At 32.9% G+C, this 17,286-nt stretch overlaps 2 protein-coding genes and 1 pseudogene across 3 annotated transcripts; all 3 read right to left on the reverse strand.

Annotated features, from left to right (window-relative positions):
• Window positions 1–1,512: 1,512 nt before the first annotated feature.
• Window positions 1,513–5,281, reverse strand: LOC123921119 (probable LRR receptor-like serine/threonine-protein kinase At3g47570). Of its 2 annotated transcripts, XM_045973532.1 has the most exons (3): window positions 4,625–5,117; window positions 2,357–4,517; window positions 1,513–2,071 (listed from the first exon to the last, which is right to left on the reverse strand). In XM_045973532.1, the coding sequence occupies exons 1-3, from the start codon at window positions 4,625–4,627 to the stop codon at window positions 1,716–1,718; spliced, it is 2,520 nt and encodes an 839-aa protein (XP_045829488.1). In that variant the 5' UTR covers window positions 4,628–5,117; the 3' UTR covers window positions 1,513–1,715. The 2 variants fall into 2 exon arrangements, with proteins under 2 accessions (XP_045829488.1, XP_045829487.1); XM_045973531.1 differs by having other exon boundaries at window positions 2,357–5,281.
• A 1,352-nt stretch (window positions 5,282–6,633) lies between these two features.
• LOC123921120 (probable LRR receptor-like serine/threonine-protein kinase At3g47570) lies at window positions 6,634–10,266 on the reverse strand. Its single transcript, XM_045973533.1, has 2 exons — window positions 7,426–10,266; window positions 6,634–7,183 (listed from the first exon to the last, which is right to left on the reverse strand). Exons 1-2 carry the CDS (start codon window positions 10,100–10,102, stop codon window positions 6,828–6,830), a joined length of 3,033 nt encoding a protein of 1,010 aa, XP_045829489.1. The 5' UTR covers window positions 10,103–10,266; the 3' UTR covers window positions 6,634–6,827.
• Window positions 10,267–13,363: 3,097 nt separating this feature from the next.
• LOC123921122 lies at window positions 13,364–16,366 on the reverse strand (annotated as a pseudogene).
• Between the last annotated feature and the right edge of the window lie 920 nt (window positions 16,367–17,286).

The raw sequence follows: 17,286 nt of genomic DNA on the forward strand, positions 1-17,286 counted from the left end.
TGAACAGAACTAAACTTCTTATATATGTGCAGCTGGAAGCCAAGAAACATTTTTACATATAAGAAAAGGTTCTATTAAACCTACATTAAAAAAAGGTAAAATAAATTGGATCGGACTATATTAGAGCATGGATTTGACTGATAAGAAAAATAACATGGAAATAGGACAGCATTACAAATAATCAGGAATCTTAAGATACTATCAAAGAGAAAATTAGAGCTAATTAGGAAAATTAACCCTATAACTACCAATCCTATTGAAGAAAACCTTCAGTACAAAATTAGATGTAATAACCTCATTATAAATCAGAAACTAGATGTTTTTGTTCATAGACTGGTACAAAATTATACTAGTAGGCATAAGACTATCATGAAACTAAAAAAAAAAACAGAACAAGAAAAATTAAATTGTGAAGGTAATCAATATTATATAGAGGGGATTACTTTGATGAAATATGTAACAGGACATGAACATCTAGCATCTAGGGAACATGCAACTAACTCATTAAATTATCTTCATGTATTTTCATTTAGGGACAAGCATCAAGAACATTTCACAAAACAGTTTACATTGAATATCTTAAACTACATAAATCAGTAAGAATTCTCACCTCAAACGAAACAGATGGAAAATTGAAATATCCGCCTTGAAGAGGTCCGCCCCTGGACGGAGGGAGTATACACGAAACTATTATTTGTGACGGATACATAAAAATTGGATAATTTATCATCGATAATTATAATCAAATTTATACATTAAATAAGTCTTACAAAAAATAGCACAATAGTTTCACTTATATTTTGACAATATTATATAATCAATTTTTAAATATTTTATTCTAAATAAATTTTCTACCATGATAATGACAAACTGTAATATCGAATAAAAGTTAGTTACCCGTACGAATGCACGAATCTTTTAAACTACTTAACTCTATAAATTCTATAATTCATATGTAAATTCATCTAACGTGGACTGCAATCTATGAAGGTGTACGTGACATTAATTTACATAGGTGTAGTAAGGACCTGCCGAAGTTATAGGCAGCCCAAACTCTAGTTCTAAGTGTCATTAGAAAACCAATTTTATAAAGTCTATTAATTAGGCAGGGCAAAATAACTCGTACCCGCCCCGCCCCGATTTTGATGGGCAAAATTCGAGTTGACTGAGTTTGAGTTCGGGTTTAGATTTTCCTCGATTTTAAAAGATGGGTTTGGGGCGGGTAATAGAGATATTGATACCCACCCCGAATCCGTCCTCGAACCCGCCCCGCTTATATCGAATTACATTTTATCATTCATAAATTAGAAACCCTTAAACAAACTCACATTACATTCATTTTTTTTTTTTTGTAGATTATTACATTCATTTTTTTAAGTTGAGTATTAATAAAATTATTTTCTCTATTTATTTTCAAGTATAAATATTGTTGAAAAATAATAATTTTCTAACAATAAAATATCACATTTTATTTTTTATTAAAATGATAAAAAATTTATTTTAAAGCTTTAATTTCTTGAACCAAAGTTCCCTCACAATCTCTTGTATACCAAATGACATTTTAATACAATACCATATGTATAATATAATGCAACCAAATACAAACACAAATTATTATCCCACTACATATATATCACAGTAAAATAAAAACACACGTGAGGACTACAAGACTTGTCTAGCATACATACGGGAACACCATTAGTAAGACATAGTGCTTAGCAAGACAACTTCTGTTTAATTGCAAGCAACTTCAATATAACATCTTTTATGAGCATTCTTTGAGAAGGAAATTCTTCAGAACATGCAACTCCAGTTTCAGCAAACATCATTAGACACTGTTTAATATTGTTTTCGACAACCCGTGTCTGATCTTCGGCAAATGGAATAAGCAAACATGAATCCACTATGTCAAGAATGTCTTCTGAAATTTTCATCTTACAAAATTTATGTAGACTTAGATTCTCATAAAACATGTTATTTGTTGGCTTCTTTCCAGTGAGCATTTCCAACAACAGAATCCCATAACTGTAGATATCTCCCTCTGGTGATACTGGACCACCTGCTCCATACTCTTTTCAAACAACAAATAACGACTGTTTAGGCAAAATTGAACGAAGGTGTATATATAAAATTCTATAACAATGAATTAATGGGACAATTGTTATAGTGAGGCTAAAAAAATTTAGCTTCATATAGCTAAATAGAGATATGACAATGATTTAATTCAACGCGAATATTATACTACAAAGGATGTGTTTTTCAATCATACTCTCAGATTTTGTCAGATTACTGATCATCACTAGACTATTTAATCAACCTCGGATAAAATGACAAGTAAGGGATAGAAAGAACTTACCAGGAGGAACATATCCTATAGTTCCCTTAATTATTGTGGAGGAACTAACTTGATCATTATTTGAATGTCCTATCCCTCCATGAATGAGCCTTGCTAAGCCAAAGTCTCCCAAGTGGGCTACAAAGTCATCATCAAGAAGAACATTGCTTGGCTTAATATCACAGTGAACTACGGCTTGCTCTGTATCATCGTGTAGATAATCAAGTGCATGAGCTACATCAATAGCAATGTCTACCCTTTGTTTGAAGCTGAGATTATGATTGCCAGACCCTTCACTATCATACAATAACTTTTCTAGACTCCCATTAGGCATGAACTCGAAAACTATAGCTTTAAAGTCTTCACCATTATAATCAACACTTGAACAACAAGTTAGGACCTTGACAAGATTCCGGTGCTTCATATTTGCTAGAGCTTTGCATTCTGCCATGAAACTCTTTGCTGCTCCACGTGTTTGAAGATTCAACACCTTTACAACGATAGGTCTTTCAAAGTGGAGAAGTGATCCTTTGTAAACAGATCCAAAGCTTCCTGCTCCTACCAAGTTAGATGAAGAAAAACCATTGGTTGCTTCATGTAATTCACCATAAGTAACCCTCAAGTTCCCGTTTTGCAAAGATGGTGAAGAAGGTAACCTTTTGGTTTTTCTCGTAAGGAAATGGACAGTTATAAAAGCTATGAAAGAGAACAAAATCCCACCAATTACACTAATGAGGATAAGTTTCTTTTTGAGAGATTTTTTGTGTTTCTTGGAAGGCGCCCTAAAACATTTAGGAAGCTTCAATTGAGGTATCCCTCCACAAAGATTCTTATTTCCAGTTAGTGAAATTGTTGTGACATTGCTAAAGACACCTCCTAAGGGAACCTCACCATAGAGATTGTTAAATGATAAGTTCAACTTATACAAATATGTTAGATTTTCTAGTTCAAATGGGATTATGCTTGAGAAATTATTGCTAGAAAGGTCTAGGATTTCAAGTGATCTTAATGAGGAGGCCAAAAAGGAAGGTATACTTCCATGAAAAAAGTTTCTCTGCAACACAAGCTCTGTTAGTGTCAAACAAGCAGCAAGTGCATCAGGAATTTCACCTGACAACTTGTTTGCATACAGATACAATACGGAAAATTGCTTCAAGTTACCAAAATCTGAAGGAATGAGACCGGTTAACGAGTTATTGGACAAGTCAAGATTTATTAAATCTTTTAGATAGGAAAATGTTTGATTAGGTATATTGCCACTCAAGTTGTTGTCAGAAGCACCAAATGATTGCAACTTTGTGCAATATCTAAGAGTAAATGGAATGCTTCCTTCTAATTCATTGGAATGCAAGTAAAGATCAGACAACACAGTAAGATTGCCAATTACAATAGGGATGTTACCAAATAAATTATTTTCTTGTAAGACCAATACTACTATATTCTTCAACATTCCAATAGAATATGGAATTGTTCCCTCAAGGAAATTTTTGCTCATGATAAAACCTGTTAGACCTATCAGTTGTCCAATTCCTTCTGGTATTCTTCCAGATATTTGGTTACTTGCCATACTAAGAAAAGTGAGATGGTTGGAAAAGTTGCCTATACGCTCTTGCAATACGCCACCAAATCTATTGTCATCCAACATTAGTTCTTGCAATACTGTACAATTGGTTAGCGAGTAAAGGAAATCCAAATCGGGAGCTCCTCCATTCCCAAAATTATTATTTCCAATGTGAAACCTGTGAAGTTTGCTTAAGGATCCCAAAGTTGGAGGTATTAGCCCATTAAAACCATTCCATGATATATCAAACCATCGCAATTTAGTGAGGTTGGATATTGAACATGGAAAAGTTCCGACAAAGTGGTTCCCTCCGACCAAGAAGGCTCGAAGGCTGGGGAAAGCAACATGTATATTTGATGGAAGATAACCGGAAAACTGGTTTTCTCCAAGGACAAAAACTTGAATATTTGACAGATTGTAAAGAGAATAAGGAATTTCTCCAGAAAAGTTATTTGAACCCAAATTTAGGTCTTTCAAATTTGACAACTTACCCAAGACACGAGGTATGCTTCCTTCCAATTGATTTCTTGCAAGTGTTATGTTTTGGAGTGATGAAATATTTCCTAGAGAAGGTGGAATAGTACCCACTAAATTATTTGCTCCAAGAAGCAACTTATTAAGCTGCATCATAGAACCAAACCATGATGGAATATGTCCAGTGAGCTGATTGTACAACAAGATAATTTCCTTAATATTGGTACAATTGCTTAGTTCAATAGGAATCTTACCATGAAACTTGTTCTTGCTCAAGTCAAGAACTTGCAACCTTTTCAAACGACCAACTTCTCTTGGAATTTCACCATGCAAATTGATGTTGGAAAGTTTGAGTTTTTTGAGAAATGTTAAATTTCCCAAGGCCGGTTCAAGAGTACCGCCCAAATTTTGATTTTCCAACTGCAAGACAAAGACTCTCATGTGGCGTCGACCACATGTAACACCCTCCCATTCACAAAAATGAAGAGATTCATTCCATGATGGAAGATAATCAGGTTCACCATTAGTAAGCTTTACTTTCAAAGAAAGCAAAGCATGTTTGTCAGTCACTGAACTCAAACTCAAAGCAAGAGCAACTGTTGTTGACAACGTAGCAAAATAGAGAAGAAACATGATATATGTCCTCATTTTGCAATTAGCTAGTGAATGTGTATTAGAAGTAGAAAACAATATTCTAGTGCTTGTTTTGAGCTATAATTTATCGATATAAAACAAAAGTATATGTAATAAGAAAATTGATATATTGTCCTCCTTAATTTATATTTTAAAAATGTTGCTTTAGTACAGTATGAATCCGCGTGAAAATGTTTGTTTTTGTGGTAAATGGTACGCTTGAAAATAACATGGACGTGTGAATTGGGGGCTAAGGTTCACTAGGAAGGAATAGAAGTATTATATGGATAGCAATAATCAAAATTATTATATTAAAATCATCATTGAGTACACGATTTGGTACCACACATATGGGATTGGATTGTCACGCAATAACTGTCCTAGTCGTCTGATCTGGAACCGACGATCGAGATTGTTTATGATTGATTTTACGATTGTGTGATCTGAACCGTCTGATTTAAAATCAACGATCCAGATCTAAAACAGTGTGAAACTGCGTGCTGCTTGTACAATAGCAAATCGAGGTCGGTCCCCATACATATAGCCTAATATGCAAGTTGGGCACTGATAGCGATTTATTGCAGTAAAAAAACTTTTTACCGTTATATTGTAGCTATTGATGATAAATTAGACGGTTCAGATTAATGCAACTCTAAAATTGCTCTAAACGATCTTGACTTTAGATTTTAAATCAGACGGTCATGATACAAAACAGTCTGAAAAAACTGTGTATTTTGACAACAGCAAATCATGTTCGGTTGGGGACTATGGCATATTGTTGGGTGACTGAATTGGAATGGAAGACTTGACTTTAAAGAGTAAACGTTTCACTAAAGAGTAATAATAATTATAACCGGAAGATAACATAATTGTTAATGCGTTATGCGTTTATTATATTACTTACTCTTTGTTTGGATAGATCTCATCTCAAGAACATGGCAAAAAAGTCAAATTATTTAGTTGCCAAATTCTTCCATTGTCTCATTATTTTTAGAACTTTAAGGGCCCGTTTAGTGTGCATGATAGGATAAAGATAAGATATGATAATAAGTTGGATAAGAATATGATTGAATAGTGACAGGATAAACACATATCTTATCATGTGTTTGATGCACATAGAATAAGAAAGATGATATCATTATTTTATCATATCCCGTGTTTAGTGCACACTTGATATTGACATGATAAAATACATGTTATATTTAAATGACAAAATTATTCTTGTGAACATAAAAGGGTCATAACTTTGACATAAACATAAATATAAATCAATCATTAGGAACAAAATATTAAAAAAAAAAGTTTGTGAAGATGAAACATCCCATTTCTATTTTTAGAGACTAAAATAAAAAAATTCACTATAATTTTAAGCAAGAAAAACTTTTTTTTTATTTTTTAAAAAATATAACAAATAAACCACGAATTAACATTTTAATCAAATAAAACAATTACAGTATAGTAATCAATGACAAATATAAATACATAGTATTATAAAAAAATTTACTGCAAGTTCGACTCCGTTCATGACTTATTCTCAGATCTTTTACTTTCAATCATAAATAATATTAAAAAAATATCGCATAGTTATTATTTTATTTCAAAGTTTGATATTAAAAATGATTTAACAATATTAGTTTTCATAAAACAAAATTGCCAAACAATAATTACTTGCATATATGTTAACCAACAACATTTTCAAACAATATACCATGCATTTATTGAAACCAACTACAAACACAAATTGTTATCACAATACATTGCAATTGATGGATTAAAAAAAAAACACATTGAAAATAAATTTTCTTATCACAGTATCAATTATTCCTAACATGGAAACTTTGATTTGATCTCATTTAGCTTAACTATAACATCTTTTATCAGCATTCGATGAGTAGGAAACTCTTCTGAACATGCAACTCCAATTCCAGCAAACATCACCAAACACTTTTTGATTTTGTTTTCAACAATTCCTGTTTGATCTTCAACAAATGGTAAAAGCAAATGTGAATCTACTATCTCAAGGATTCCTTCTGGAATTTTCATCTTGCAAAATTTGTGTAGGCTTAGATTCTCATTAAACATGTTATTTATCGGCCTCTTTCCGGTGAGCATTTCTAAAAGAAGAATCCCGTAGCTGTAGATATCTCCCTGGAGTGATACTTGACCACCTGCTCCATACTCTTTTCAACCAACAATTTCAAATATTTAGGAAAAATTGAACAAAATGTAACACTTTAATTAAAAGAATTTGAATGAGATTATTGTCAAAGTCAGGACTAAAAAATTTGAGTGGCATTGCTAAAAAAGTAATTACTTTGAAATAGTACACGTTGTAATAATTTCTATATAATCTAAACAAGAATAAATTATCATGGCTAACAATTTGATGGATAGTAATAAGCAAGAGATATAAAGAACTTACCAGGAGGAACATATCCTATAGTTCCCTTAATTATTGTGGAGGAACTAATTTGATCATTAGTTGAATGTCCTATCCCTCCATGAATGAGCCTTGCTAAGCCAAAGTCTCCCAAGTGGGCTATAAAGTCATCATCAAGAAGAACATTGCTTGGCTTAATATCACAGTGAACTACGGCTTGCTCTGTATCATTGTGTAGATAATCAAGTGCATGAGCTACATCAAGAGCAATGTCTACCCTTTGTTTGAAGCTGAGATAATGATTGCCAGACTCTTCACTATCATACAATAACTTTTCTAGACTCCCATTAGGCATGAACTCGAAAACTATAGCTTTAAAGTCTTCACCATTATAATCAACACTTGAACAACAAGTTAGGACCTTGACAAGATTCCGGTGCTTCATATTTGCTAGAGCTTTGCATTCTGCCATGAAACTCTTTGCTGCTCCACGTGTTTGAAGATTCAACACCTTTACAACGATAGGTCTTTCAAAGTGGAGAAGTGATCCTTTGTAAACAGATCCAAAGCTTCCTGCTCCTACCAAGTTAGATGAAGAAAAACCATTGGTTGCTTCATGTAATTCACCATAAGTAACCCTCAAGTTCCCGTTTTGCAAAGATGGTGAAGAAGGTAACCTTTTGGTTTTTCTCGTAAGGAAATGGACAGTTATAAAAGCTATGAAAGAGAACAAAATCCCACCAATTACACTAATGAGGATAAGTTTCTTTTTGAGAGATTTTTTGTGTTTCTTGGAAGGCGCCCTAAAACATTTAGGAAGCTTCAATTGAGGTATCCCTCCACAAAGATTCTTATTTCCAGTTAGTGAAATTCTTGTGACATTGCTAAAGACACCTCCTATGGGAACCTCACCATAGAGATTGTTAAATGATAAGTCCAACTTATTCAAAAATGTTAGATTTTCTAGTTCAAATGGGATTATGCTTGAGAAATTATTGTTAGAAAGGTCTAGGATTTCAAGTGATCTTAAAGAGGAGCCCAAGAACAAAGGTATAGTTCCATGGAAGAAGTTTCCACCCAACACAAGTTGTGTCAAATCTATGCAAGAAGCTAAATCGTTAGGAATTTCACCAGACAATTTATTTAAGCTTAGATACAATTGCGAAATATGTTTCAAGTTACCAAACTCTGAAGGAATAGGGCCGGTGAAGGAGTTGTTGGACAAGCCAAGATAAATTAAACCATCTAGATAGCCAAATGTTTGATCCGGAATATGACCACTCAATTTGTTACTAGAGAAACTTAACTCCTGCATTTGGGTGCAATTTCTTAATGAAATTGGAATGCTTCCTTCCAATTTGTTTCCAGATAGATCTAGTTGGGATAACATAGTAAGATTACCAATGACTATAGGGATGTAACCAGATAATTTGTTATCTTCAAAGCCCAATGATCCTATATCCTTAAGCTTTCTTATTGAATCTGGAATTGTTCCCTCTAGGAAATTGTTTCCAATTTCTAAGTCAGTTAAACCAATTAGTTGTCCAATTCTTTCTGGTATCACTCCATGTATTTGATTATATTCCATATGAAGCAAACTGAGATGGGTGGAAAAGTTTCCTATAATGTTCGGCAACACACCACCAAATCCATTGTCAAAAATATATATCTTTGACAATTGAGTAGAGTTGGTTAGCGATGAAAGAAAATCCAAATCATGAGCTCCTCCACTACCAAAATTATTACCTCCGATATTAAACCATTCAAGTTTATTTAATTGACCCAAAGTATGAGGTATTGACCCAACAAAAGTATTGTATGATATATCCAACATTTGGAGTTCAGTGAGGTTGGATAATGAAGACGGAAAAGTTCCGCTTATTTGGTTGCCTCCAATAATGAATTCATTAAGATTGGGAAAAGCAAGATGCATATTTGATGGAAGACTATCGAAAAGATTGTTTCCCCCAATATCCAAAACTTGAATATTTGATAGGTTGTAAAGAGAATTAGGGATTTCACCTAACAAATTATTTGAATCTAAATTCAGTATTTTCAAATTTGACAACCTATCCAAAGAATAAGGTATGCTTCCTTTCAAGTGATTTTGTGCAAGTGATAAATTTTCGAGTGATGAAACATTTCCCAGGGAAGATGGAATAGTTCCAAAGAGATTATTGGCACCGAGATTCAACTGAGTAAGTTGCATCATTGACTCAAACCATGTCGGAATTCTTCCAGAGAGTTGGTTGCTGTGCAAGAAAATTACCTTGATAGCTGTGCAATTTGTGAGCTCCATAGGAATTTCGCCATGAAGATTGTTATCGTTTAAGTTAAGAACTTGCAATCGCTTTAAACGACCAATTTGACTTGGAATTTCACCATACAAATTGACATTTTTAAGTCGTAGTATTCTCAGAAATGTTAGATTTCCCACGGATGGTCCAAGAGTACCACTCAATATTTGATTTTCCAAATGCAAGGCAACGACTCTCATATGACGACGACCACATGTAACACCCTGCCATTCACAGAAATGTTGAGACTCATTCCATGATGGAAGAGAATCTGGTGCACCATTTATAAGCTTTTCTTTCAATGCAAGCAAAGCAAGCTTATCAGTCTCTGTACTCAAAGCAAGAGCAACTGTTGCAAATGGCATGCAATACACCAATATTTGGAAACAAAAGTAGAGAAGAAACGTCATAAAAGACCTCATTTTTCTATTGCAGCTTTGATATTTTACTAGATATATGCAGCTTTGAGTTTTTATTAGATATATAAAGAGAAGTTTTGTGCACCACTAGGTAAGTGTTTTGTGGTCGAATGTGACAAATGAAACCGTCATGGCTAATTCCACGAACGTGGAGAGCACACCATCATTGACTACCTAAAAGTTAGATTCCACACATATGATATGACAGAATCCAAACTCCATAGTACATATGGGTATAATCGGATCAGAAAAATCCACTTGAACCGTCGATCCAAACCAATCCAGTTCGGCTCATTTGATTCACGAACTAACTTTTTTTTTTGGGCTACTCCACCAATTTATATGGTTCGAGAGGGTCAGTTCTAACATCAAGTGGTTCACAAGCTGACTTGATTATATATATAACCCTTAAAAATATATTTTTAAATAACCCTTCAAAAATGATTTTAAATTTATATATTTGATTTTATACATTTATATTTATAGGATTGATATTTTTTTTTCTTCAGATATATAATTAATTTTATATATTTAGATAATTGATAATATATATAATACTTTAAAGAAACTAAGACCATCTCCAATGATGTAGTACCTATTAGGTACTCATGGTACTTATTAGGTACTATCATTGGAGCAATATCCATTTGAGTAGCTAATATGTACTGGTTCTACAATAAGTATTAGTACTTATTTTGTTTTTGTGGGTCCCATTTATAATGATGTATAATTATTGGTGAGATGTGTTATTGGTAGGGCCTGTTTAGAACTTTTTAAGAGATGTTGAGTTGGAGGGATTGAGTACTTATTAGGTACTATTATTAAAAAATTATAAATGAGTGATGTGTACACGGGGTGCAGTTAAGTACTAAAAAATGAGTATCTCCATTGTGGATGCTCTAAGACAAACACTTAACAATAATAGAAAATGGAAAATAATAGAAAAAAAATTCATGTCGAACTCTTGAGTTGAGTTTCGAGTTGAAAATGAACTGAACATGAACTGAACCTAATGAGCCGAAGCGAACTGTTCGTGAACTCTAAACGAGCCAAACTCGAGCTTAAAAAAATGTTCGTATCAAACTCGAGCGAAGTTTCGAGTCGAACTAATTCTTATTGAGTCAAATCGAGTTCAGACAGGTTCGATTCGACTCGACTCATTTCCACACCTACATGATCTATATGATCAAATAAACTTTTAATATAACGGTAGATTTTATAAAATTCGTTATAGTAGTATTTGTAACTTGTACATGTGAAGTCTTTCACAATAGACTTGACCTAGAAGATAATCCTCAAGCTAACTTTAGTCCAATGGACAAGTTGGGGAGTCGTTGGGGACCATGGCTTGTTGGGTTGACCGACTAGGAATGAAAGACTTATAATAATTATTAATGCGCTTATTTGTTACTCACTTTGTTTCTTTATCAAAGTTTGTATTAGCTTATTTTTAAAATTATACAAAATAGCTTATGCAAATAAATAAGGTTTTATGTTAATTTATATGTTTCTACTAACGAAAACTGAATTTTTATAAACTATTTTTTCATAAACTACATTGACAAACTTATAATAATATATGAAAATTTATTTATTTGAGTAGCATAAGCTCAAATATAAACCGATGAAAAACGGGCCCTAAGACATTGTCAATCTTCCATTGAACACGATTATTTTACCTCAAGAGCGGACACCTCAAGAGATGCCACTCAACATGAACCAGAAGCATCCGACATCGCATCTTCACCTCGCTTTATTGGACGAGCATAAGAGAGATTGCACCTTAACTCGTAGAAAGAGCATGGGCTATCAGGGTTTTTACCTAAAAACCATTTTCCGGAGGAAAGTTTCACCTTATCCACAAGATTATCAACCGATGAAGACTCACCGACAAAGATAATATCATTCCGAAAAGTCCAAATAAACCACATAACATCATACCATATTAGAACCATACCTAACCATACTTGACGCCCCACATCCATCCCAAAAACCTCATAAACATGCATTAATTAAAATGTTAACTACCACAAGGTCTAAAATAATTTTAGTATCTTTACTTTTCTTAACCAGTATGTCAGAAATATTAGTTAGTATTTTCCTTAATTTCTTATTATATATGATGTTGGGTCTTCATTATATAATAAGATTCTCTTCAAAAAAAAAATTTAAAAAAGGTTATTAAATGTGGATAAATTTATAATTTTCTATTAAACTTTATGGTCTAGGCTTTCGGAAATATAATAAGAAATACACTATAGATTTCATTTAAATGCAAGGAAAATTTTATAATACTCCCTCCAGTTCTTTATATAAGGAACATTTTGGAAAAAAAAATTGATCTTTTTATAAGAAACTTTGATCAATTTTCAAATGTTTTAAATGTTTGATTTCACTTATGCCCTTATTTATTATGAGAGATAATATTAAAAATAAGTAAGTTAGTTGAATTAAGATTAATTAAATAAGGGTATATATGGAATAAGTTTAAACTTATAGGAGTCTTAAATGAAAATAACTATTTACAATGTGGTTTTTTGGTCTGCGTAATTTTTTTAAAGTGTTCCTTATAAAAAGGACCGGAGGGAGTACTGAATAAGAAATTATTTAAAATATATGAAAAAATATATTTTATACTTTTTTAATTATAGTATTAGAGTATTTAAGACATAAATTTATATTGATTAAAGAAATAGTTGGAATTCCCAAAGTGATACATTCTCTAAGAAAAATAGAAGTCCTTTCATTAATATTCATTTTCTATATAAAAAAAAAGTAATTTAAACATCTCTTATTAAATGCTAAGAAACTTTAATATAGAAATATGTGTCTAAAAATCCGTGTATTCAATTTGATAAAAATCAAAATACTACTTTTTTTCAATATAAGTTTTTCACTTTTGAGTTCCTTAACATGTGCCCTGAAAGCACATGTTAGCAACATTGTTAAATGCAAAATTTTAATACAAAACTTTTATATTTAATTCTCTAACACTTTATTAATGAAGATCAATGTTTGATTTACTTAAAGATATCATCATTATACCTATATTTTTGCTTTCAATAAGAATAAAATATCACTTTATTTTATTTTTGAAAAATTTGATATTAAAATGATAAAAGTAATAGTTTAAAGTTTTCTTAAACCAAAAAATCGTAACTCTATAACTGAATAAGTGGAGTATTTGGAATTTTAATCACAACTCTTATACATATAATATAAGGTTCTTATAAACTGAGTAAAGTTAATGACAACAACCAACAACATTTCTTAACAAAACCATACTAACTGAATACAAACACAAATTTTTTCCCACTATATACGTGGCAAATACAAGACTTGTCCATCATGTGAAGGTAAAAGTGCCTAGCAGTGCAACTTTTGTTTAATTTCAAGCAACTTCACTATAACATCTTTAATGAGCATTCGTTGAGTAGGAAATTCTTCAGAACAAGCTATTCCTATTTTAACAAACATCACTAGACACTCCCTTATGTTGTTTTCCATAACTCGTTGATCTTCAAGAAATGGCATAAGCAAATGTGAATCTACTATCTCGAGAATTCCTTCGTGAATTTTCATCTTACAGAGTTTGTGTAGATTTAGATTCTCATTAAACATGGTATCTATTGGTCTCTTTCCAGTGACCATTTCCAATAGTAGAATCCCATAACTGTAGATATCTCCCTCTGGGGAAACTAGACAACCTGCTCCATATTCTTTAGAAGAAAAAAAACAACAATTGCTTAGGAAAAAAGATAAAGATAGCAAACACTTTGAATTGGTATGCCATGAAAATATAAGTTAACAAATAAGTGAAAGACAGAACTTTACCAGGAGGAACATATCCTATAGTTCCCTTAGTTGTGGAGGAAATAACTTGATCATTATTTGAATGTCCTGTGACTCCATGAATGAGCCTAGCTAAGCCAAAGTCTCCCAAGTGGGCTACAATATCATCATCAATGAGAACATTGCTTGGCTTAATATCACAATGAACTACGGGTTGCTCTGTATCATTGTGAAGATAATCAACTGCATGAGCTACATCAAGAGCAATGTCTATCCTTTGTTTAAAGTTGAGATTATGATTTTCAGACCCTTCAATATTGTGCAACATCATTTCTAGACTACCATTAGGCATAAACTCAAAAACAATAGCCTTGAAATCTTCACCATTATAATCAATACTTGAGCAACAAGTTAGGATCTTGACAAGATTCCGATGCTTCATCTTTCCAAGAGCATTACATTCGGCCATGAAACTTTACAGCAACAAGTCTTTCAAAATAAGGAAGAGACCCTTTGTAAACAGAACCAAAGCTTCCTGTTCCAATCAAATTGGATGAAGAAAAGCCATTGGTTGCTTCATGTAGCTCACCATAAGTAACCCTCATGTTCCCATTTTGCAAAGATGTGGAATAAGGTAACCTTTTGGGCTTTCTCGTGAGAAAATGGACAAATGTTAAGGCTATGAAAGATATCAAAATCCCCCCAATTACACTGATGACGATAAGTTTCTTTTTGAGAGATCTTTTGTGTTTTTTAGAATGAGCCCTAAAACACACAGGAAGCTTCAGTTGAGGTATCCCTCCACAAAGATTCTTATTTCCAGTTAGTGAAATTGCCGTGACATTGCTAAAGACACCTCCTTTAGGAACCTCGCCATATAAATTGTTAAAAGACAAGTCTAGAGTATTCAAGAATGTTAGATTTTCTAGTTCAAAGGGTATTGTGCTAGAGAAATTGTTGTTAGAAATGTCTAAGATTTGAAGGGATCTTAAAGAGCCTAAGAACAAAGGTATACTTCCATTCAAGAAGTTTCTCGCCAACCCAAGTTCGATCAATGTTACACAATTAGCCAGATCCTTAGGAATTTCACCAGACAACTTATTTGAGTTTAGATATAATAATGAAAGTTGCTTCAAATTACCAAACTCTGAAGGAATGGGACCGGTCAAGGAGTTGTTTTCCAAGAAAATATATATTAAACTGTCTAGATAGCTAAATATTTGATTAGATATATCACCACTCAATTTGTTATCAGCTAAGCTCAATTTTTGTAAGTTGGTACAATATCTAAGGGTGAATGGAATGGTTCCTTGCAATTTATTGCCGGGTAGATATAGTACAGATAAGGTAGTAAGATTGCCAATACTTGTAGGAATATTACCGGATAAGTTGTTTTTTTGCATGATCAAATCTACGAGATTATTAAGCTTTCCGATTGAATGTGGAATGAGGAAATAAAGTCCAAATCGTGAGCCCTTCCACTACCAATATTATTTGTGCCAATATAAAAGAATTCAAGTTTATCTAATCGACCCAAAGTAGTAGGTATTGGCCCATTGAAATAATTCTCTCCTATATCAAAATATTGCAATTCAGTAAGGTTCGATATTGAAGAAGGAAAATTCCCAGTTATTTGGTTGGCCCCAACGTACAACTCTACAAGATTGGGAAAAATAAGATTCATATTTGATGGAAGACTACCGAATAACTCGTTTTCCCCGAGATCAAAATATTCAATATTTGATAAGTTGTAAAGAGAATGAGGGATCTCACCTGACAAATTATTTGAACCAAGAGTCAATTGTTTCAAATTTGACAACATACCCAAAGAATAAGGTATGCCTCCATTCAAGTGATTTTGATCAGCAAGGTATAATTTCTGGAGTGATGAAACATTTCCCAAGGAAGATGGAATAGTACCAACTAAATTATTGGCACCAAGATTCAACTCAGTAAGTTGCATCATCGACTCAAACCATGTAGGAATTCTTCCGATGAGTCGATTCTTGAACAAAATAATTGTCTTGATACTTGTGCAGTTAGCGAGCTCCATAGGAACCTCTCCGTCAAGATTGTTGTTGTTTAAGTCAAGAATTTGCAGTCGCTTTAAATGACCAACTTGACTTGGAATTTTACCATGCAAGAATACATTTCTAAGTTGTAGTATCCTGAGAAATGTTAGATTTCCCAAAGATGGTCCAAGAGTACCACCCAATGTTTGATTTTCCAAATGTAAGGCAGAGACTCTCATGTGACGACGACCACATGTAACACCCTGCCATTCGCAGAAATGTAAAGACTCATTCCATGACGGCAGAGAATCTGGTAAACCGTCTGTAAGCTTTTCCTTCAAAGCAAGCAAAGCAACTTTATCAGTATCTGAGCTCAAAGAAAGAGCAACTGTGGGAATGAAGTACACCAACATTTGGCAAGCAAAACAGAGAAGAAAGATGGACATAGAAGTCATCATTTTGCTACCGGAGAATTTGTTTATTGGTAAATTTTGAGGTATGATTAGAGTTATATAAAGAATTTGCTGCAGGAAAATTATGCATTAGAAAAATTGACACTACGTTACTACCAAGGTTTTAAATTGCGGTTGCGGTCGTGGATGTGGTTGCAGTTGCAGTTATTGCGAATGCGGTCATTGTGGTTGCTGCAACGGCAATGCGGTTGTTGCGGCGTGAAATCATTTTGATATTTCACAAGCTAGATAAAATGAAACTAGTATGTAACTACACTATTTAGTTTATTCCATAAACAATAATTTGAATGTATTGAAAATACACGGTTGATAGATTGTTTAAAGTAAGATTTTTCATTAATTTGACACAAATTAGGATTTGAAGATGATAAATTTTATATTTTGGTGAGAAAATTTGAACGAACATCGCCGAAAACATCTGATGCGACTTCCGATGCGGTTGTGATGCGGCCGTACATGTGAATTAAGATCACACCGCAATTTGCGGTGTAATGCAGTTGCGGTGGCTACCGCATCAGCAATACTGCGACCGCAATTGCGGATGCGGACCGCAATTTAAAACCTTGGTTACTACGGTTGAAAAAAAAAATCAATATTATAAAAACTTTGAAAAAATCAATTAAAATAACACATTGAAAAAATTGATACTATTTTTGGACTATATTATTTTATTCAACGATTTTGGTAGTACGTAGTTGATATGTGACGTTATGAGAGTGAGTTCTTTAATTGATTGACTTGACTATAGTTTGTTATTATCTTTTTTTCAAATAGTTTAATGGCTAATTAGAAATTTTATAAGTGATGGATGTCGAGGTTCGAACTCCAATCTCCACATATATTATTTAATGTTCGTACTAACTGAGTTAAACTTACGGAAACCTATAAAATTTGTTATTAGTTGTGGATT

The sequence above is a fragment of the Trifolium pratense genome, linkage group LG4, assembly GCF_020283565.1.
Source record: "Trifolium pratense cultivar HEN17-A07 linkage group LG4, ARS_RC_1.1, whole genome shotgun sequence".
NCBI lineage: Eukaryota > Viridiplantae > Streptophyta > Magnoliopsida > Fabales > Fabaceae > Trifolium > Trifolium pratense.

Bases quoted from the DNA above. Each gene is read 5' to 3' on its own strand.
- LOC123921120 (XM_045973533.1), bottom strand. From the start codon at position 10,102: ATGAGGTCTTTTATGACGTTTCTTCTCTACTTTTGTTTCCAAATATTG. The intron at 7,184-7,425 runs GTAAGTTCTTTA...TTGGTTGAAAAG, and splicing joins TATAGGATATGTTCCTCCTG to AGTATGGAGCAGGTGGTCAA.
- LOC123921119 (XM_045973531.1), bottom strand. From the start codon at position 5,018: ATGAGGACATATATCATGTTTCTTCTCTATTTTGCTACGTTGTCAACA. The intron at 2,072-2,356 runs GTAAGTTCTTTC...TTGTTTGAAAAG, and splicing joins TATAGGATATGTTCCTCCTG to AGTATGGAGCAGGTGGTCCA.